Consider the following 23,561-nt stretch of genomic DNA (forward strand, 5'->3'; position numbering starts at 1 on the left):
TGGGAACATATACTATCTCAATAGCCACATTTATTTTAAAAAATGCACAGCTTAACCTACATTTATTCTTATATTTAAGCAGGTGAGATCTGATGTATCTTGTTAGTTAGACACATTGAATTACATATGCTTCTCTATCGCACCTTCTTTGCTAATTTGTGACCAGCTATATTTGTATAGAAATTGCAACCTTAGTAAAATGCCCCAAACTGCATTCGGATAGATTATTCATTAAATGAATGGAATGCTTTTCACAATTCACTTTTTAAATATATTTCAGCATACTAGCAACAAGCACATGCTGTTTGTATTTTAACTGATACAATTCACATTATTGGACATGTTTTTGAAAGAATAATTTACATTAATAGTAAATGTAGACAATCAAATACCTTTGTGGTATTCCCCACACATTTTAAACTAACTTTTTTTAAGGGACTAAAATCCAGCTCTGTATTTTGTGGGAGTTTATTCCAACTTGCTGCATTACAGGTTCTAAGGATGGCAAGAACAGAGAGCAAAAAGCAATGTGCTAAAGATCACAGAGCAGGGGGTGAAGAGATTCAGAACTGGAATTCAGATTTTCTGTGCCCCAGTCAAGGAGCTGCTCACAACTGGACAAATGTACACTGTCAAACAATGTCACCATGTGATGTCAGGGGTCAATACTACAGGATTGTGTACTTCTATACCTCTGGAAAAAAAATACCCAGATTTAAAAAAAAAATATAAAGCTAAAGTCCCTTTTGGTTTCCTTCAAGTAGAGGAGCTCTTTTTGGGTGGGTGGTAAGGACCAGTCCCCTCTGTGAAGAACAAGCCACACAGCAGCCAGCAGTACATCCCTGAGGGATCCTTCCAGGCTGAGATGCCCGATGTCAACACTCTTCGACCATGCTGTGAGTTCTTGCAGACAGGATTCAGGCAACAACTTTCAGGAGCTTCTAGGTGACATGTCAGCTGCTTCAACAGCCTTCCCATGCTTGTTAGCTCCACGTGCCCAGCAGTGAGGCGCTGCTTCACTGGGGAGCAGACATCTGAGCACTGGCTTTAACCAGCAGCCTTCAAACTGGTCACACAGATCGGTACCGGGGAGCTGTGACAGCAAGAGGAGAAAGAACAGCCAGAGTGTGGAAAGGAACCACAGGGCATCTAACTCCTGCTCCAGGTCAAGAGAGGTTGTGAAAATCAGCCACAAATGCAGAATCATGCTTCTAAAAACAGGGCTCTGTCAGCTTTCTTTGTGGCTAACCCAACTGTATGAGCAGCACACCTACTTGGAGGCGTGTTTAAAACCACTTCCCTGGCTTGCAAGAGAAAATGATATCCAGATATCATGGCAATTGAGGTTGAAGTGGCAGGGAGGATAAATCTGGGTATGGGACAAGTGCCAATGAAGTGTGAGCCGACTCTGGTGTAAGGGAGAAGGAAGAATAAGCTGAATTACAAACAGTTGATGCATATGTTGTGCTTGGCTCACACAGCCAGGGGAAAGTGCCAGTGCAGGAGCACTGCAAAGGCTGAGTTTATGACAGAGCAGGGTCTGGCCTGTGTTGGTGGGAGCAGTGTCTCCAGCCACTGGGGCTGAGGCTGTACCCATTACAGCAGTCCGAGATCAGCACACCACAGCTTCAGCGGGAAGGGAAGTACAGGAGAGTGTTGTGCAATAACCTGCATTGTGTGGTTTAGTCCTGAAGATCTGTGGAGCACTCTCAGAGGCAGCTTAATGGGAAATTTGGCCCACAGCCACTTTTGTTCTAGAAATACCATCAAAATGCAGACTTGACTGCTTGCACACGAAGACACTGCTCAGAGTCCCCCACGTCTTAGTGCTTCATCTTTTCAACCAAAATATGATGTAAAGTCAATGCCTGATGAAACTATGAAAAAATCAGAAAATCAATGAAAAGGAAATTTTCCTAATCTTTTTGACCTAGATGTGTAATTTTTAATGTGGTCTCTCAGTTATTCCCATTATTGAGTTAAATGGTTGTAGTGAACAAGTTCTTCTCTGCTTATGTGATATTTATTACAGCTTTTCTCTTATTTCAGTCATCTTGCCATTTTATTTGGAGATATTAATTCTCCACCAGAAAGTCATGGTATGTGCACAGTAAAAAGATGCGTCCTCAGCACAAATTTCATGGGCTGGGAAGGAGTTATCCCTGTGTTTAGCAGCTACCAATTATCATGAAAATCTAGCACAGCTATCCATGGTAAAAAAAAAGGCTAGAGAAAAATGTTCTGTTTCTCTGGAAAAATAAAAAAGAGTTCCCAGGAAGACCTGTGATTCATGAGTGAGAGGAGGGTGACAGCAGAGGACTAGGCTAGCAGGGAGTAAAAGGTTATAAATGATAGATTCAATATGCAATCAAGTCTCCCCAGAAATCTGGAGGAAATACAGCAAGAGACAAATAAACCCAAACACATGAGAGTTGCCAAGAATAACAGGAAATAAATTTTCTTTTAATATGGATTATATAGACTCTAGCATTAAAACAGTGTTCTCCTGGACAGGAGCACCTCTTCCTGTCCCTGCTGAAAGCAAGCAACAGAAAGGCTTCTAACCACTTCCCAACCTGTATGAAAGTTAAATTTCTATATGCTGTACAGTAGCTATGTTACCCAGTTACGTATCTATAGCAATTGAATATTCACCTCTAAATACAGAGAACAGACTTGACCTAGTCCGATTTCCAAGATCCATCTCCATCCTCCGTTCCTCCACACAGGCAATTTTCACAGGTATCCCTGTGGCATGGAGGCCAGTGGCTGCCAGTGGCTTGAATGTCTTTGAGATCAGGCTCTCAGTACCCTCCTCTCTACAGAAATGTGCACCCTCTCAGTACAAAGCAATCCCTCCTTCATTCCTAGTCTCATGAGCCTGGAGTACTCGAGAGGAGCATCATCCTCTGAGTAGCAGTGAGATGCTCCTATATGTAGGACAAAATTCTAGTCACTGTGTCATTTGGAATTATTTCTCCTGTATAGTGGATAAATATAGAGAGATTTAGCCCATCTAGGGCTAATTAAGACCTCATATGGAATCTGTCTGCACAGGTTGTCTTCCCCTACACAGAGGATGTAACCAGCTTCTTGCTGCATACAGCAGAAATGCTGGTCCTGGCAAGCTGGTCCTACACTAGTTGCTTTGCTCTTTTTCTGAGACATCTGCCTCTGTGCAGCAAACTGTCCCCAACACTGTGTGACCCTGGCTCTGTGCAACAGGGCAGTGCTCCTGCAAGACTGAATGGTTCAGCAGATGATGTGAAGGGAGTGAATGCCAAACCTAGCAAACTGGCTTTCAGATACTCGGGAACAACACAGAGATCCTAGAGACAGGGTCTTGCTGATCCTCTGGTGCCCCACAGAATCATGCCACTAAGAGTCACATGGAGTGATTAATACAATTCAGACTGCTCTTCCCCACTTACCCTACCCTGTCTCACAATGTAAACTGCTCATATACCTGGAAATGTTCTCCATATATCTAGAAGTCCTTAAGCAGACCAGACATCCAGTGCTGCCACAGTGAATTCTTCTGCCCAGGCTGGCCTGTATAAGCACTTATACCTGCAAATATGTTTACCTTCCCCATCAGCACCTGGCTCTGTGCAGGTCAGCACAGTCAGAGATTCTGCAGGAAAATTCCAGGTCCCAGGTAAACAGCAATCCCAGATAATGATTCTGCTCCCACATCCAATTCAAATTTGCAACTCCTTTCTGCTTTTGCAGGAGCTTCCAGGTCAGGAGGTAGGAACTCAACTGAAGATTGAAAGCAGGCACAGCAACTGGAGAGTGTGGAGGTAGCCAGACCAAGACAAGATAATTCATTGCAAGGTCTCAGTAATGTCAGGTCACACAGGTTCTTCATGGGCTTTCTTTGGCTTAGGAGTGGAGGCACATGTAATTACTGCTCCCTGAAACTTGCCTGGAATGGGCATCAACAGATGTCTTCAGTGGGAAGGGAGGGACAAGAACAGGGGGGAAGAGCAGGAGAGGAGAGGGCTTAAGACAGAAACTTCCCAGAGGTAGTTATAAATGATCTGTTGCCACAGAGGGAGGGGTGCCTTGGGTTCAGGACAACTCATCTCCCAGTTCTGTCACTTCCCTGAGGCCAGCAGACACAGGAGGAGAATGTGTTATCACACAACAAACTCAGTGGTTCGGGAGAATCAGAGAGGCTCGGGCTGACCATCCACATCCGAACTCATGCTGATGCCAGGCAAGAAATCTAGGGCAGGAGTCCTAGGGCATGAAGGTGAGATGAGATGCATCTGTACCATTGTGGAAGACTTCATCCTGTCCCCATTTCTGGCTCTCTCCAGGGGCAACACAAGAGAAGGTGCAGCACATTTATAAGGACCTCTGGGAAATGAGCAGCTCACAGCCTGCCAGGCAGAATGAGAGAGAAAAGAAGGGAGAGTCCTCTATCCTCAGCAATATATTATAAAGATGACAACAGGTACCATGACAGATTGGCAGAGAGGGTACTCTGTGCCCTGTGGCACCTGAAGAAGAGGATGTAGAAGAAGGCATAGAAGCAAGGAAATAATGGGGGAATCACAAACAAGAAGCACTTGTCTTGGACTGTAGGTAGTGGATTATGACTTCTCTTTTCCTCTCCTAATGTTAGTAGCTCACAGAGCACCAGGCCTGCGCTGCTGCTCCAGGAGCTGTCTGCAAGGGAGAGGCAGGGGCTGCCCGGATCGGCGGAGACGTCGAGGAGGAAGGCCAGCCAGCTGGCGACAGATCTCATCTGAAGACAAGCAGACACACACAGGTTGACAGATAATCAAAGCCTCCTTCAAATTCTTCACCAGCAGAACAGTTAGAGGTACATCGTTCACTGCATCTACAGAAACTCTTGAAACTGCTCAATCCTCATATATATGAGGCAAGCAAAGCAAGTCCTTAGGCTTTTACGAATTTCCTTCTGTCTTTATGCATGCACTTTACATATTTAAACCACCTGTATTTTGCTGCAACAAAGATTGCATTAAAAAATGTAGACTGGATCCTGCTTCTATTAATGAACAGAAATTCTGAGATTTACTCTTTAACCTCAAAGGAGTACAACTTTGAGTAAGGATGTGTCTGGGACTACTAGACCATGATCATGATCGAGGAATAGAGAGCTATCATATTTTTTAGTAGCACAATATCTAGTAGCCAGTTTTTTTGTCATGGCATGTGTATTATGTCCAAGACTGCATTGCATCAGAGCTCTTTCAAAGTCCAGGGAAGCTACTGCATGTGGATCAGGGTCTAAGCCAACTAGTTAGCTTGGAGACTCAATCACATGGCTGCAGCTATCCTTCTAGGCTAGCCTGTGATACCACTCACCTTGCATGACCTCATTCTCCTTGCAGACAACGCGAGTGCACACCTCCTTGTTTATTACGTACATGCGACGCACGCTGCGGGATCACCAGGATTGGCAGTGGAAGGCACAGGGACACAAAGAAACAAAAAAGGGGAACAGGGAATAAACATGTATATTCACTAGTGAGCAGGCAAATCCTACATTTTTATGATTTCTTAGCCAAGAATAAGGCTGCTCAATAGCCAAGTAATCTTTGTAAAGACTTCATGAAATCTTAGACTCGTAGAAAGGCTTGGGTTGGAAGGGACCTTGAAGATCACCTAGTTCCAAACTCACTTCCTTGGGCAGGAATGTCATGCACTGGATCAGGATGCTCAAGGCCCCATATCGGACCTTGCCTTGAACACTCCCAAAGATGGGGCATTGACAGCTTCCCTGGGAAATCTGTGCCAATGCCTCACTGCCCTCTGAGTAAAGAATTTCTTCCTGACAACAAATCTAAATCTCTTTTCTTTCTGTCTAAAACCATTCCTCCTTATCACCATGTGCACATGTAAAACGTTGCTCTCCCTCTGTTTAGTAATTCCCCTTTAGGTACTGCAGGCTGCAGTGAGTTCTCCCCTGAGCCTTCTTTTCTCCAAGCAGAATAATCCCAGCTCTATCCGTCTGTCCGTAGGAGAGGTGCACCATACCTCTGATCATTTTCATGGCCCTATAAATGACCAAATAGCTTAAATATGGATTACAATAGAGGGCACATTACAGCTCCTCAGTGCTGCAAAGACTGTAGCCATTGTGCTCCTTAAAATAATTACCCTAAGAGGACGCTCTGGGAATAGGATTTATCTCACCAAGAAGTTCTCAGAGAAAACCTCTAGTCTTCAAAGGGAACAATTGCTGAACTGGACATATAATTTCTGGGCAGTTTCTAGTGCTTTTCTTAGAGACTGTTGGTTTCTTACCTTGTAACACAGAGGTAGCTGATACACTGCTTTACTGGCTTGTGAACAGAGTACAGGCGCGTGCAAGGGAACTTTTCCTCACGGCAGTCTGAGAACACACACATAAACACGGAGGTGCAATCCAGCATCATGGCCAGGTGCACTCATTCAGGCACAAATATAACCTAATCACTAGGTACAGTGCTCCAGGCTTCCAGGGAAGGACCCCGGTCTCTATTGTCCCTCTCATGTGAGAGATGGGGCTGGTTTAGAGAAGAGGGAAATAGTGCAGCCATTTCTGAGCCCCTTGCTTCGCAAGACAAAAGGAAGGGAAAATTGAGTGAAACACAAACCAAGCCTACTGGACACCCAGAATACAGAAGGCACATGTTGTAAAGGGGACAGACACAAATAAACAAAATGTAAAGTTTAGTTGCACATTTAAGACATGGATTTCTAATAGATGTGCAATTATCACATTTCAGGACACAAATCTAACTCCTAGTTTTCAATCAACCCTGTAACTAACTACAGTGTATTTTCTTGCAGCTAGTTCTGAAATGCCAGGTCTTGGCCACTGACACAATATTGACCCATTGTATCTGGTCTGCTGATCTGCCAGCTCCTCCTCCAGGCATGCCATCCAGGAGAAGGCTTCAGCTTCCACTACCATCATTCTCTGGTACTTCTAACTCAAAGAACAATTTAAAGCAATTTTCCAGGAGACAGAGCTCTGTGCCCAGCCAGAACCTCTCCAGAGAGCTAACAGGGTGGCTGAAAGTGGGTCTGGGAGAGGGTGCAGGCAGCAAACTTGAAACACACCTGATGAAGCCGTTGTCGTTTCACTGTCAGACAGAACTGGAACACAGAGGGTAGCAAAGTTAGTTAGTTACCACAATTCTTTCCTAGAAATCATCTTAATCAAAACAAGTATATGGAAAACTCTTTTAAGAGCCTTCTATTGTAACTTCTAAGATGAAAAAAGATTTCATTGTTACTGACATGAAACCATAGGGTACAAATCCAATATGAGTCTAGTGCCTGCTGTGCAGTCAACAATGCTAAAATTTTGCCTGAGCTTTCCTATAAAGCATTACCACTACTGTTCAAAATTACCCTGTAAGGACATTCTGGCTTAAAAGGTCAGGTAAATTTCTTTAGCTGCTGTAATTACCCTTTATTGAGTCAAGAGGAGAAGGACTTTGTGACTGCCCTTCATAAGGAACAGTAACACACACCTTTAAGAGACAGCATCCCAACACCACCGGTTCTTTAATGTCCATGACAAGGGGTCAAAAAGAGGCTGGTTTGTTACTTCCTCTGATAAAATAACCCATCTGTACCACAGCAAACCAGTACATTTTATAATTTACCTAGTAACAAACTGGAAAGGAATTCAGAGAACTGACTGCCAGGTGCAAGTTCTTATGAGCAATTACAGAGGACTTCTGCTCAGGTGCCATAGTGTTAGCCAGAAGCATAGACAAAACATGTGTGTTAAAGAGAATTAATATTTTGGGTTTAGGGCTTAGGGGCAGTCAGAGAAAGCAGGATTCCAGGTGTGTAAGGGACTGTGTGAGGAGAGGGAAGAAAGTCCACAATATGTGTCTGCAAACTGAGAATAAACTTACCAGGTGGAAGAAGCACAGGTGGTGGGGCAGCTGTACCTGGAAAAAGAGATGTACTGGAAGATCTCAGTTTGAGTTTACAGTCCCTTTCCTCCTGCCAGTGTTCTGCTGAAGGCTTACCAGTCCTGACTAGTAGCCATCTCACATCTGGTTCATAGGCAATGCTGATCATGGTGTTGGTGTTGTTATTATCTGATTTGTCAGAGTAGCTGCAGGCTTTTCCTGCAAATATGCTGAGTATGCTAGAGCTGATAGGATGCCGCAGAGCAAGGATGGGTCCCAATGGCACATCCTTTGTGAAGAGTTTTGCTTGATCCCTCAACAGTAAGCATTTTGAAGCCCAAATTTGCTGTAAAGGCTTCACTTTTACTCTTTTAACCTTTAGATGTAGGCCAGTCACCATCAGTTTGGTCTGGACACCAATTCCTATCTACCTTCCTACAGACTGTCAGGTCTCATATGCTGAGCACAGTTGCTTTCACCTGCCATCCCAAACACAAAGATCAAACATCTTGTAGATACAATATTGTGCTTCCACTTTCCTCTTCCATTGTTGTCTTGAAGCATGGACAAACAACTCTTCCACTAATTAAAGTTGAAAAGAAGGGTGTTTATTATATGCAGAATCATTTCTAAAGGTATGTCCGAGGAGTCAAGGAGTCACAGACTCCTGCTCTCTGTTTATCTAAGAAAGGTTTTACATATTTATGTGGTTTCCATGGATGCTTCATACATAATCATTACCTGCCTATTTTGTATTATAATTTGTATTATAATTAGCTGAATATCCATTATGGCTGGGCAATCGTATTCTCTTAATTGGGTTGGTAGGATTTTGAAATAGTGGAGTGGGCATATGGGAAGAAGAAATCCATCTTCCACACAGTGAACTCTTCACCTATCTCCAGTTGGCAGGACTTTTTGACCTGCTGGTCATGGTCCAAGCCCCTCTTGTTCGATTATTCTTAGAGGCTGGTTAGTTTTATGGTTTCTGCCCTTCTACAATACTCTATCCCCTGTCACTCCTAGCTTTGTCACACTTAAACTAGAGCACATGATTCTTGCTAGCCACATTTCTGACTTAACTCTTGAACTTATTTAAGATCTTAACTAAAATATGCAGTCTTTTACTGTCTTAATTATATTCCTAGCTGGCCCCTCAACTCATCTGCTGTTTTCAATTATCCTAATTACATTTCCAGCCGGCCTCTTGACTCAGTCTCATGGCAGTCTGACCCACAACAAATACTGCAGCCAGCTGATGAGCAGAGTCAGGGCAGAGGACAGACTGTGGAGCTGATGTTCTAGAGAGCAAGCCACCACTCTCAGATGAGTTCCCATACACTCAGAGCATACTCCCCAGAAACACCCATGCCTCTCTCTGACCCATAGCATTGACCACATGTGTTTTCCCACTCCCTGCCCTGCCTGGTCTTTACCTCAGAGAGATGTGTTTGAGAGACAGCTCCAGCAGAGAGAGACTCCATCCCCAAGGCCAGTAGTGACAGATTTGAACCCAGAGTGGGGTTGTAAAAAGTGGAGGTGCTCCTTCTTGAGCCTCTCTTTTCCTCCATTGCCCATTATTGGAATTTTCTACACTCCCATCAGCTGTTTCTCCTTCTCCTGAGGCCATCTCCACTCTCTAAGCACTGTGTGCTCTAAGTGCTTATCTTCCAAGTCCTCCATCTACCCTTCCCTTCGCAGACATTTTGCTGCCCCCCTGTGACACAGCCACGGGCACGGTGGGACAGACAGTACTGAAAAAACAGAATTTCCACTTCCCCAATCCAACAATGCTCAGGGTTTGCTCTGCTACTTTCAGGGGATTTTTGGCACCTCTGTCTCCTGAGAACTGAAGCACATCTGCTCCTGGTCAGCAGACACACACACACAGCCTGTGTCCCAGTTTGAATCTGTCCAATTTCTCACTCTCATCATTTAGTCTGTTTGTTCCTGACACCTTCTCTGGAAACCAAAGATGTGTGAGCTTTAAATTTCATGGCTTCCTGAAGTGGAAACCTCTTGAGGAAGCCCTGGTACATTAAGTGAGATTGGCATTTCCTTGGAGTGGTGACCATTAAGGCACCCTAAATTCATCTCCCTGTGTGGAGCACAAAAAGGACTCCTAGACAGCCATAAGTGCTGGAAGAATGCTGCTGCACATCAAAAGTGGGATGAGGAGTTTCTGGGCATAATGGCTAATTTCTGCAACTGTGTAGGCAGTAGTGGTGAAAAGGGAAAAAGAAGCATGAAAGATGCCAAGAGACTGGAGCTTACCAGAGCTGCTGTCGGGGGTAGCTCCATCTGGAAAAGAGAATGTCCTTGAAAAATCTTTTCTTTACTTTATGGTCCCTTACACAGCCAGCCAGAGCCAGCTTGAATTACCTCTCCTGCCATCATAGGCTTATGAGACAGTGGGATCCACCCCAGCAAATACATAATCAAACACAGTACCCCCAACCTGCCCGTACCCACTCCCCTTTCTGGTGACTGGCTTGGGACTGGATTTCTTAGTGCACATGTTGTATAACCCTCGGTGTATTTTGGAGGCATATCTTCTCAGATATGGCTGCTGTTAGCATCTTGATGGGAAAGAGACATCTGAAATGAAGGTGCTGAGGGGTCTGGCAGTGCTAGGGACAGACAGCTGAGGGAACGCATGGTAGAGAAGGAGGGAGGCAACTCCAAAACCTAGCCTTGACTGCAGAAATTCATCAGTATATGAGCTTCTTTGAAAAGCAATTGATGACAAAGCTGGGATAAGTGGTAGAGAAGTAAAGCATGAAGGAAAGGATTCTTGGAGGACATGTTTTGGACTGGCTTCTGAATAGTTTTCTGGGAAACTGCAGATATTACATATCATAGGATCATAGCTGGGAGATATCTGCAGGCTTAGCCAGAGGCTTCAGGTTTGAAGAAAAGGCAAGCCCTTGTGGTCCTTTTGGGTGCTGAAGCATGATGTGAATGTACATTCACTTTATCTTACCATGTGGCAAAAATGGATTAAGGTCCAGAGGGACAAATCAATTCAGCCCAAACAACACAGCCAGTAAGAAGATCAGCCAATATCCTTTCCCAATGCCCTCACTACTAAAGCACCATGCCATTTGTGCACCATTTTCTTTAGGATTTTTCTGAGCAGCAGTAGAGTTCCCCAAGCATCTCGTGGTTGAAGACATACCAGCTTTTGTGGACCTCTTACAACTCTTGACTGTGAACATAACTTTGTACCCTTCAGCTAAGTGTTCAGGACCCCTGCACTAGAGAATTATTTGTAAAGAGCATGTAACACTTAGCAGGTTGTCTCTGAGAGCTTGTTTAATCTTCACTGAAAGGTAAGCTCTCCATGTCAGCGGCAAAGAAACAAAGAACAGTATTTTCTAATAAACAGGCTGTAACTCCACAGGACAACTGGGTCACATGAGCAATCTTCAGCACATTTACATGCCTGTAATACTTACCAGTTGCACTTTCCAGTTCTTGCCCATTGACCATCCATGGAAACCAGTCTGCAAGAGAAGAAGAGAGGGGCGTGACAAAAGACAGATTTTTATAGTTTGCAGGCTTTGGGAAATTTTAATGTTTATCTATCCAGGAGACACCACTGCCCTCTGCTGAAGGGAGAAATGCTCTCTACTCAGCCTCAGCCTCCACTGCTGGCTGCATTTGCTGTTTAAAGGCTCATGGATACAGCAGTTCCTGATCCTATCCCTGTTGCTTCCACCAGGGGCAATGGCTAGGCACAGGGACAAGTTAGTAAATACCTCCAGGTCAGCTACCAGACTTTGCACTTCTGAAACCTCTTTTGATGCATTTTGGAAAAAAAAAAAAAAAAAATCTCCTTGTGGCCTCCCTGCTCTGGAGGCTGAGCAAAATCCCTATCTCTATTTTATAAAAGAGGAAACTGAGTCATGGAAATTATTCACTTGGGGGCACAGATTGAGTCATTGGTACAGTAAAAAGCAGACTGCAGGTTTTATAGCTCCTTAGGCAAATCATCCAGCCTGGGTATGGAGCACAGAGCAGATAATCTTTCCCCTCTCAGTCTCTGGGTAAACTGGAGAAGGGATGAAGACCTGACTGTGTATGCCACATGGAAGAAATTGAAGCTAGGCTGGACTGTTTGTTTGTTTAAATATAAAGGGTGACAGAGCAGCTTCCTTACAGCAGCCAGGAATAGGAAAATATTTCCTGCTAACCACAGATGAGGGAAATGTCTGCATAACTGGGGTGGGATGAAGGAAAGAGTTGGCAGGAAAAAGCCAGTGATCTGGGGCACTGCAGGGATGTGTGCATGACCAGCCCAAAAATCAGTACATCCCGCTACGTCCTATGGCCTGAGCCTGCAGCTTTCTGCTCTTAATGGGAGCACTGCACGGGTAAAAAACTATCAGGTCTGGAGTTTTTGTCATGGCTCTTCCACATTCCAAGGGCAGTTACTTGCAGGCTGCAGAGGGTCTCTTGGGACCCCACTACAATCCTGCTCTACAGCATTACAGGAGTTGCTGGACCCTGATATTCTGTTCCCCACCCAGTTGCCTGGTGATTAACCCAGGGAGGGCCAGCCATGCATAATAACTTAAGTACACAATCTAATACAGCCCAAAACTTCCCCTGTTCTGGCTAATCTCTTAATTGTAACAAGTAGGGAAGAAAATGGTGCTGAGCACTTTCTCATTTGTTACTGATGCAAAAGGAAGAATGAAAATCCTGAAATTACTGCAGAAGCCAGCAGCGCTGGATTTGAAGAGACGTATAGAAAAGACAGGGTGGCTCCTCCCCCTTTTCTAACTTTGAAAAGCTATTACAACTCTTGTTTTCCCCTAGGGGTTGAATAGAAAACCAGTCCAATTCTAAAACAAAAGGACATATGTGAAGTGAAATCTCTGCACACGAGGCAAGGACACGAAGAGGGTGAATTTCTTATCGCACCTTAAATCCCTTCAATTTATAATTACCATTATGGTACCCAATAAATAAGCCTTATAAACAACTAAACTTTCTTATCCAAGCTGCAGTAAATTCATCCTTGAGATCTAGAACTGCAACCTTAACTCACCAAATCTGTACCTTACCCAAAATCAAAGGACACAATGAGAGACCAGCAAGTGATTCCTGTTATTTTCCAAGTTAACACAAACAAACCCAAAGAAAAGTACTAAAACAAAATATTCAAAAGTAAGAAATATTCCTTTCAGGCTTCCTTCATGTACAATAAAACCCACAGCCTTTTTTTTTTTCCCTCTTTTAAATTGTAGTCCACCTATAAGCTCATCCCTTGGATGCCTCACCTCCCCGCTTCATGACATTGTTTATTGTGCACCTTTAAAGGCAAAAGTGCTATTTGGAACAGAATTAGGTTTCAGCATGGGGGAGGATCAAGGAGGGTATTAGAATAACCTAGTTTGAAAATTATAGGTAGTCATCTCTTTCCTACATATAGTTTTTCCTGGACAAAGCTTTGTCCATTCACTGAAATTAATTTTTCACTATCTGTCCTGAGTCTTCTGACTATAATGTCTGGTCTTGCCCTCTTGTTTTATTCTTTTTTGTTGTTGTTGTGCCTTTTTGAAAAAAAAAAACCCAAACAAATTTGATCTGAATTTTTGCCAAAGCATCTCCAAGTAAACAAAGTAATGGAGACACAAAACAGAATAACAACAACCACCACCACCGAAAGCAGAAAATAGTCTGAACAACAGAGGAGAGGTTTCTCAAAGCAGCTGTATAAATACTACAAAACCTCCCAGCAGTTGAATGGCTTGGAATGAGGTCATTCCAGCAGGAACTGCTAGTGACAGCGAATGTGTCACAACTGTGACAGAACAAATTTTGCAAACCACTGGGAAATGCCCTGCAGATCATGCATACACAGGTGTACAGCAGTAAGCACAAAGCACACCTAACCCTCCTTCTCAGTTTGATCTGGATGTTTTGCTTACTAAAACATACCTGCAGCAGAAGCTGCGGACCTCTGTCTCTTCTGACTCCCAGTACTTACTGGAGAGTGTCACAGATGGGAAACTGTTTCCAGTTCCTAATTTTCTCTTCACAATCCTATATCCACCTTGCCTTTCCTGTTCAGTCCTTGCCCCTTCACTACCCCTCTACATATCTTTGTCTTTAGATCATTGCACATTATTGTGTGTAGGAAACTCTGCGGGGCCCAGATGGGGAAGAAATCATTCCCCTGGGCATAAGGACTCACCAGCTGGGGACAAGAAGAGTGTTAGGACACAAAACAGTATACAGGTTCCAGAAGTCTTCATCCCTGTGGAGTGGAGGAGAGAACAGAGGAAAACTAAGGCAGGAACTGGTATACCCTCCCCTACACCTCAGAAACTTTGCTTGTTTTACCCATTTTCAAGACCGTTTGGTTTTCCCAGCCTCCCTCCTGTCTCCCTCCTCATGTGGTCAGTTTTCCAAGTATTTCTGAAACATTCTGGACTGAACTATAACACCACCTGCTTTGTTCCTCTTTTTCATCTCCTTTCTCCAGTCCCCATCTCTTTTCCCATTTAGATGGCTAAGCCCTGTTCCACACACACCCTCAGCATGCAATGAAAAGTTTCCCCCACATTCTCTCACACCATTCTCTTCTACTTTTCAGTTATTTCGAGAAGCACTGAAAGAAAAGACAGGGTCCCCATCACTTACTGCAGCCCTCAGCTTCCACTCCCTTCAGCAGCAGACGCTCTGTTTTTCCCCTTCGGCGCCCCCCCACTTTGGCTATTGGGTAAATCACATCCAGCCACACCCAGAACACGTTCTCCTTTTGGTTGTCTTCAAAATACAATTTCTGGGAAAAGAGAAAAAAAAGAAAAGGAAAAAAAAAAAAACCCAAGAAGCCAGCGAGATGGAGGGATATGGTATCATCATGCATGTGGAATGAGGGGGGGGAGCGAGGAGCAGCAGCCCACACCCTCATTCCAGAGTTTATTGTCCTCCGAAGGGGCTCCTCCCATTCCCCCAGGATGGCCCATCACCCGGGACGGATTCTTGGGTCTGCATAACACCCTGGCGTCCCGTTTCTTCCTGCCCTTCTATGCAGCCTGGCTTCTCCTCAGGCCGCTGCCTCTAGCCACGTTTCCCGACCCAGCCGCCGCCAGCCCCACCCGGCGCTCCGCGCCTGTCCCCGTTCCCCGGCTGCCCGTGGCACAGGGCCGCTGCGGAGCCCGCGTCCCGTTCTCCCGCGGGACGGGCTGGGATGCTGCCCGCGGCTCTCCGCCCTGCGGCAGCGAGCGGCGCCGGTGGCGGGGCCGGGCCGGCGGGCAGACGGCCGGGGGGACATCAGCTGCCGGGGGGACATCGGCCCGCTGCCTCGCCGGCGCTTCCCAGCGGGATGGAGGGACTGGGCTCCCCACTGGACCAGGAACGGGAACAGGTACTGGCCACGGGGCCCGTCCTGCAGCGCCGCTGCCGTTCTGACCGTAGAAAGGCAGGCAATAAAAAATTTTTTTAAAAATTAAGAAAAAAAAAAAAGTAAATAAAAGGTAGGAAAATGGGAAAATGAGAGAGACACAAACCGAGAAGGAAGATGACGAATGAGACCTGACCTGACCTTCACTGCCATCCTCCTGACTCCCCTGTGCATCCAAGCACGGTGCATTTTATGATTGACGGAAGTGCAAGCCCCACAAGTTCCACTGAAATAGCCAGTCTCCCCTAACTCTTCCTCCAACAGCTCCTGGATCCAACCTCCTCCTGTTGCTGTCACTGCCTTCTTTCCCCTTTACTGCTTCTGTAACAACTCTGCTGGGTTTGAGGAGGCACAGGATGAGCTTTAAGACACTATCTCAGTCCTGGAGCCAAGGAGAAGGTTAGGAAACAACCCCAACTCCCTACCTCATACAGCAGTGAAAGACAGAAACCTTGTAAGGGAAAGCTGTGTCCCCTAAGGCTCATCCTGGTAGCTTGGTAACCCTCATTTTTTCTCAACTAATTGCAAACTGAAAATAAAATCCTATAATGCCTTACTGAATAAATCTTTACTATGTCCCCCTGCCACACTAGACCCATGTCCACACATGACGTAAGTGAAGCCACCACTTCTTACCTGAGAGTTGGCTGAACATTGTTTTTGGCAGTGCTCAAGAGGAAAACAACTGTTCCTTCTTATTTGTGGTCCTCCCAAGACTCCTGGAGGATGCACTAGTGGTGGACCATACCAGAAGAGGTGCACAGGGGCTGGGGAAAGCTAAACGTTTGACTGCTCACCAGGGCAGCCCTCTGAACCCAAACACCATTCCTGTACTTCACTGGAGCAAGACACCACCATTCCCACTTTCAGGGACTGGCTAAAACTGAGTTTTGGAAATGCTCGAGACGTCATTAAACAAACAGAAGGATATGATGGAAGTTATAACCACACATCAATTTGAGGAATCGTCTCATATCCTTGGCTTTTTCTGGAACTACAAATAGCAGTAGTTTGGACAATTTTCCACGCACCTTGGTTTGGCTTTTGTTTTTCTCAGTGCCTCTGTATTGTCATTTGAGCTGTTACTGCTTAACAGGCTAACTAAAACATCCTGAAGACCTTGTAAGTTTTCAACACATTTATTTGGAAATTTTCATTGATGCCAAATGTTTTTGTCTACCGATGTGTTGATGTACCACCATCTCCCACAGAGCACAGGATCCACAGCCAGTACTGGGTGAGGTTTCTGCTGATTGCTTTTGAGCTTTAACTTTTTCTTTCTCTCCCTCAGCTGCTTGGTGCGGGTAGATCCCTTGTGCTAGGAAAACCCCTCCACTTGGAGAGCTTGGTGCGGGTGGGGGCGATGCTGCTGGTGATGGAACTGCTGGCTGGGAGGCTGTTCAGTGTTTCGCATACCAGAGAAGCCGCAGAGAAACAGCTGGAGGTGTCCTGCTGCTCTTGCTCGCGGCGGACACCGGAGGGAGCCGCAGCACACCGGAGGGAGCCGCAGCACACCGGCGTGCGAACGCCCCTTTTTTCTCTTGCAGACCAAGCCTATTAATAAAGAGATGTGGCGCTGCATCTGCAGGCCTATCCGGTATGAAGCTTCTCCTCTTAGCTCTCCTGTTTTTCTGCCTACTGGATTAGCAACTGTTCAACTGTTTTTTTGTGAAATATAATCTTGATTTCCTCCTCCCCCCTCCCCTCCCCCTCACCCCCCAAACTCATGACATTGACAAAGATTGCTGGACGCCCTTCTTGGTCGGGAGAGATGAATATTTCACATACTTCTGCATGTTACCTTCTCGCTCACGTTGCTGTTTTCTGCTTTGCGTGCTGCTGTTCTCCATCACAGGGTGTCTTGGGGGACATCTACAGCTGATGACTCAAGCAAAGCACTCTGTTTTCTAAAAGTTTAAAAGGTATAAGTGCCACAGTATGGTGGGAAGAGCTGTTTAAAGAACCGTTTGCCACAGTAAATGGCGTGGGTGACTCATAGAGGAAACACTTCCATACATATATTCCCTCAAGTGCTGACCCAAGGGCCTGCAGGTGTTATACCTAAGATCAGATGCAGCGACAGTGATTCAGCAAAAACTTATCTTCCTTTCCAGTTGGTGCTGATCCCATTATGCTTATCTGGGATGCTGCAGTGATGGTAGCATATTTTGGATGAGATACAAAATCAGCCTTCCTGGAAATTAAAGTCTTCTGGTGCATTTCACCCCGTAGACTACTGCATTTGAACAGACAGTTAAGTGATCCTGGGGCATGCTATTTGCAAAGGTCTTGGAGACTTACACTTCTCCTCTTTGTTTCCCTGGCCTTCACATATCCTCATGGTAACAGGGCATTAAGTTACATCCGAATGATAATAAATTAATGAACTGCTGTGAGATCTGTGAATGCATGTGTCAATAATGTAGCTCTAGTAGCCATGTGAATTAGGGCTGAAAGGAGTTTTCTAGGGACCCCACTGCTGATGGGCTCCTTTAATCCCTGAAGTCTGGCACCATCCTGCAGTTGCTCCACTGGTGTTGCTGAGGTCACCAGTAGGAAGGGACATGAGTTAAAGGCCAGATCCATCTATCCCAAATTTTGGGAGCTTCACATCTTCATCACATTGTAGAAGAGTGAACACTGCCAAGCACAGGAGCCTAGACAAACAATTTGTCTCTATTTTACTCATAGTCATGTTTTCTGTTGCCTCATCTACAAAAATAAGGCATTCTTCCCTCTTTTATTTCCAAATAAACAAGGCAGTGCTTAGAGGGCAGGCAGTCTTGCAGTCACAAAATACACTAAGGTAGTCCATGAAAGTCTAATACCGGCTCAGCTCCTTCAAATCCATTCAGCATTGTGAAGAACTGAGCACAAGAAGAGGAAATCAGTGAGCTCTTTGCTCTTTGGTGGGTTGATTTGGCCCTGTGCTTCAGGCTTCTCATGGTCAAGGTGGTTATGGTGAGTTGTCAGGGCCTTCCTTCTTCACTGGTTGTGCTTTGGGGTTTCCTTCTCTGCTCTTTCTGTAGTTCTTACTATCACAAAGATCCTTCCTTTCTGATCTTTTGTACTGTCTCAGGGTCAATTCTTCCTGACTGTTTCACCTTTCCTCCACCCTCTCCTTTCTCTAAGGAGCTGAGCTCAAATATGGCTTTTCTTATGGAACTTTTCCCAAAACTGTTCTCTCAGAGGATGCATAACACTTTAAGCTTAACAAACATATAAATCCCTCCTTCAGGCTCCGTTATGTGTGTCCATACAGACTGTGGAGTACATAGAAACACCATATTTAATTACACTGTTGCAATTTTATATACAGATGAGGCTGCAGACACAAGTAAAACAACAGCAAGGACATGATGGATTCCCCCTCCCCTTCTCCCATCTCTTCTGGACATCACAAACCCTGGAGCAAAGCCAGCAGGATTAATCCTCCTGTTGCAGCACAGCAATCGTGCCCTGGAGCAGTAACCAGAGCTGGCTGAAGAAGTCACTGCTGGGAAGTAGAGCTGTGTCTTACACCGACACAGACAGGTTCACAGAGCTGCTCTGGCACAGATCAAGTCACAGCTGAGCCTTCCAAACAATACAGTATCTGTCTTACTTAAAATCCAGCCTCTTATACCATTTTATTGTCCTTTAGTAGTCCTGCATGGTGGAACAGATTTTAGTGGTTTTGTCTACCCTAACAGTCCAAAGCCAGCAAAACTATATTAACTATATTTAAAAAGAGGATACCCTGTAAACATCATTGATGGGGGGGGGGGGGGGCAAAACTTTAAAAGCCATTTGCTTTAAATTCTGTAACATTTATGAAAGATCTGTTGTCAAAGCCTTTTTTTAAACTGGCCACATCCAAAATATTCAAACTGTTGAAGTCCTTCTCTGTGTCAGCATTGACAGCACTCACCCTTCTTCTGAAACGATTTAAGAAAGAAGAACAAGTTGTTCTGAGTAGAAGAAATGCAAATTATGTTATATGTTAGCAGACAGATGGATGAGAGTTTACATCGTGGGGAAATTAGGAAGCACCACTTGCAGGTTTGCATCCCTCCATTTCCTATACCTTCACAGAGACTGTAAAGTCTGACTTAAATGTTCATTTATGTTTTACTCTACAGTTGACATTACAGGAATCTGAACAAAGATTTTGGGCATTACTGCAACCACATTCTATAAATCACTTTGTTTCCTTTAGGTGCTGCTGACTTCAGCCAGGTCACCTGAATTTTCCTGTGACCTTCCCCAGGTGTAGTCACTATTCTATTCAATGGCAGACTGAAGTCAAAGCAAGCAATGTTAACGAAAATCTGTCCTAATGTGAAATGTGTACATGTAAAAGGCCTGCACTGCTTTAGCTCACCTCAGCTTTAAAGAGATGGCAACAGCAACAAATGTAGATCATTCTGTATCAATATCAACAGCACATTCACAACATGCTTGTAAAAGGGCAACACTGGTAGCTGAAAAATCTACTTTGGTACTATTCTAATAATTTCTTGACTTTGTCCATTAATGCTGCTGCCCTGATACATATCTTCTTATGAAAAAACCTTCGACTATTTATCCATTATGTTATTTTCCTTAGAATAGAAAAAAACCCTCTAATTTTATTTGCATGCAGCTGTATAGAACATTTGCATTCAAATAAAAGCCCACTGTGTTTGTTTGTTAAAATATAAATGTTATTTAATCATATCAATCTAACCTTTATAGCAAGGCTCCTCTGGCTAGTTATTGTTTTTTTTTCCTTGAGTTTTTTTTGTGTTTTCCTTGAGTTTTCTTGCCATGTCTGCCATCTCAAGTTTCTCTCCAATTGCATTCTTGGTTTCTTTTTTTTTTGCTATGTTTTGTTTTTCCCTTTTTCCTGCATCTAATATTTCCCCCCCTATTTCTGCATTTATTAGTTTGTTTCTGTATATGCCTCTTTCTTTCTTTCTTTCTTTCTTTCTTTCTTTCTTTCTTTCTTTCTTTCTTTCTTTCTTTCTTTCTTTCTTTCTTTCTTTCTTTCTTTCTTTCTTTCTTTTTCTTTCTTTCTTTCTTTCTTTCTTTCTTTCTTTCTTTCTTTCTTTCTTTCTTTCTTTCTTTCTTTCTTTCTTTCTTTCTTTCTTTCTTTCTTTCTTTCTTTCTTTCTTTCTTTCTTTCTTCCTTCCTTCCTTCCTTCCTTTCTTTCTTTCTTCCTTTCTTTCTTCCTTTCTTTCTTCCTTTCTTTCTTCCTTTCTTTCCTTTCTTTCTTTCCTTTCTTTCTTTTCTTCTTTTTCTCTCCTCTTTCTTCCTTTTCCCTTCCCCCTCAATGCTGTCTCCTGGTTCTTCTATCTGAACAAGCTTTTCTGACTCTGGCGTTCTCTCTGTCTCCTTGGTTTCCTTTCAGTCGCCCTTACTGGAATGTTGGCAGAAACATATTTTTCTTTGAAAACAAAGAGACTAAATAAGTAAATGAATAAATAAAGTAGCTGGAAGCAGATGGGAGGTCTCAATTGCAGAAGGGTCTGTATTCTGCGAGCTTTTCTCACTTCCTAGCAAAGGAGGAGGTAGTTGCACTCCCTGCCCACCCACCCCTAGACTCACAGGGAGCCAGGCTTCCCCTTCCCCTGGTGTGAGGACCTTGCTGGGAGTGATGGATTGCACTGCAGCGAGGGCTGGGAAGCGCTGCAGGGACAGGAGGGGGAGGGATGAGGAAGGAAGGGAAGGAGAAAGGGAGGGAAGGAGGGAGGAGACACCCTGCCAGCGTCAGGCTAGGAAGGATGTAAGGGGGCTGATGAGGAGAGAGGAAGGGGGGATTGGAAAACGAGGATGGGGAGGGCATGGCTGGGAGAGCGTGCTTTTCTGCAGGCAGCACGGCTCCGATCAGATTGGTGAGCCCAGGAATGATGGAGGCACCAGGCAGTGGGGGCAAGGCTGGCACTGGGCAGCAGGGGAGACGGGCGGGGAAAATGGAAACGCCATAGGGAAAGGGAGGAGGAGAGAAAGTCGGAGCTAGAGAAAATAAGGCTTTGGTTGTACAGCAAGGACTAAAGGACACAACTCTGGCAATCTGGATTTCTTTGGAGCTGTAACAGAGGAGGCAGTGTAGATGTAGAAACACTCGAAAGGTCAAACAAAGCATGCTGCAAACTGTACAGAAATGGGCTTTCATTGCACTCCGAAGGGTGGTAACGGGATGACCTCGGGGCGGTAGCGAGGTACATCTGTGCGGCCGAAGCTACTGGTGATGGAGCTTGCAGCGTCTGGCTGCAGCAGCTTCATTGCCCTGTGGATTTTGGCAAGGGGGACGCGCCCTTTTGCTTGGGCACTGTGAGGAATGCAGATGACCTTCTCCCCACTGAACCAATTGCAAGTGCTGCTGAAACATGAGTTGTCATTGTTTGTTGCCTTTCACGCTTCTCTTCTCTCTCTCTTTTTTTTTTTTTTAATACACATTTCTCCATCTGTTCCTCATTCATTGCCCAGATTTTTCCTCCATCTCTCCGTTTCCAGCATTACCTTCTTCCCTCCCTTGCTCTGCCTCTCCCCTGCCCACTCGCAGGCGCAGCGCTGGGAAGGGAAGGGGCTCGGCGGGAACCGGGGCCGCGGGGCTGGGCAGGATGGGGGCGGGGTGGGGGTGCTGGCAGCCATGCGAGCAGCCCGGAGAACGCTGTCCCGCCCTACAACTTCGCGGAGAGACCCTTCCCCCTCCCGCCATCCACTCATCCTCCTCTCGCCATCCACTCATCCCCCTCTGGCTACAGCTGGCTCTCCGCCCCCATCGCAGTGCACCAGCTGCGGTTTCCAGCTACACTGACCTAGTTTTGGCCTCCCTGCGAGGCACCTCTGTCCCCCTCCTCCCTTAGCACCTGGCGCAGGAGAAGGGAAGGGGAAGGGTCCCCTGGCACCGCAGGGAGCCTCCTGAGCACTGCTCCCATCATGGCGCCGGACCCTGCGAGGGGAGACCAGAATTGGAGATGCAGGCGCCCGCCCCCTAATCAGCTCCATCGGCTCAAGGCAGGCAAGCGGAGCGGGGTGTGTAAGCACCCTTGCTAGCTGCGAGAGGGGGCATCAGTTAGATGAAGAAAAATGAAGAAACCGCTCCCCACGAATGAGAGAAAAAAACCCCAGATTGTCAGCTCTCACCAGCTCGGGCGACAGAACTGCCGGACACAAAAGGAAAACACTAACACGACTGGGATAAACTCGAGGACATTTAACCTGCTGCCTGAAGCTCTTTAGCTCGGAGGGCAGATGTTTATCAGACTTAATGCAGCAAAGTGCCTGCGAGATATAGCCATCCTGTGGTTGCATCAGATCCTTCCCAACAGGCACTGAAATCCAAAGTCATCGCTGCAACAGCATTCATCAAAAGACAATGGTGAAGGAGACAGAAAAGGGCGAAACAGGAGTCAAAAAGAGGTAAAGGAGCAGGAAACAAAGGCAGGCAGGCAGGCAGGAACTTTCTCAAGATGGTAAAGGAAAAATGCAGACTGAGAAAAACAGCTGGAGAAGAGAGATACAGAGAGTGTTTTCCTTTCAAATGAGTGTTCCCATCGAAAGCGCATTCATCCCGTCCAGCTCCTCAGTACTGTTATCTGTTTCCCTGCAGCAGAACTGCAACTCGGTTGGCAGAAATGCACTCCTGTCTTGTGGAACTGGGAGCTGCAAGTTACATACCAGTCTTCGAAACTTACCAGCTGCTATTCATCCATCCCTTTGTTTCTGTCTACAACTCTGCCTGCCTGGGCTTCTTTGTGTCTCTCAGTCCTCAAACTGTGCCCAGAATAAGGATAACAGAAGCCTCTGACCTTCTCCAAAGTTACCTATTCAATGAGATGCATGCATTCCTCCCTTATGTCCCCAAACGATTGCTGTCTGTCAGGAAAGGTCTCTCAATGCCCCTGCAAGCCCTTTTCTTCTGTCAGGATTGTATCCTGAGCCTGAGACTCGTCTCAAATGCTGGGAAGAAGGGGGTTCCCATTCCTTCTATTCCACCACATGAACATGCCACTGTTATTTTGTCCCAGTATTTACAGCAAAAGAATTCTTTCCCCTGCAGTAGCCTGCTGGCTCCCTTCCCGCTGCCTGGCATAGGAAATGGGCAGTCGCGCCCCACCCTTGCCAGCGTGTTCGGCACCGGTCGCCCCTCCAGCCCACGACCGCTCTCCATCCCAGCAGAGGTTCAGAGGTCCCCGAACGGCGCTCCCCGGGCAGCATCACCCGCGCTGCCCCAGCCCCTCTGCCCCCACGCCGCTCCCCCGCGCCGGGGCACTCCCGAGCCC

At 45.6% G+C, this 23,561-nt stretch overlaps 1 protein-coding gene and 1 long non-coding RNA gene across 2 annotated transcripts; one reads left to right on the forward strand and one right to left on the reverse strand.

Moving 5' to 3' along the window:
* Positions 1–2,432: 2,432 nt before the first annotated feature.
* MFAP5 (microfibril associated protein 5) lies at positions 2,433–14,939 on the reverse strand. The gene is made up of 9 exons (XM_030268140.4): positions 14,550–14,939; positions 14,101–14,163; positions 11,354–11,401; positions 10,170–10,196; positions 7,896–7,931; positions 7,087–7,122; positions 6,286–6,373; positions 5,344–5,417; positions 2,433–4,756 (listed from the first exon to the last, which is right to left on the reverse strand). The coding sequence occupies exons 1-9, from the start codon at positions 14,818–14,820 to the stop codon at positions 4,638–4,640; spliced, it is 762 nt and encodes a 253-aa protein (XP_030124000.4). The 5' UTR covers positions 14,821–14,939; the 3' UTR covers positions 2,433–4,637.
* Positions 14,940–21,101: 6,162 nt separating this feature from the next.
* On the forward strand, positions 21,102–22,374 carry LOC140683652 (uncharacterized). The gene is made up of 2 exons (XR_012054868.1): positions 21,102–21,167; positions 22,143–22,374. It is a non-coding gene; the product is annotated as an uncharacterized lncRNA (long non-coding RNA).
* Positions 22,375–23,561: the final 1,187 nt, after the last annotated feature.

The sequence above is a fragment of the Taeniopygia guttata genome, chromosome 1, assembly GCF_048771995.1.
Source record: "Taeniopygia guttata chromosome 1, bTaeGut7.mat, whole genome shotgun sequence".
Taxonomy (NCBI): domain Eukaryota; kingdom Metazoa; phylum Chordata; class Aves; order Passeriformes; family Estrildidae; genus Taeniopygia; species Taeniopygia guttata.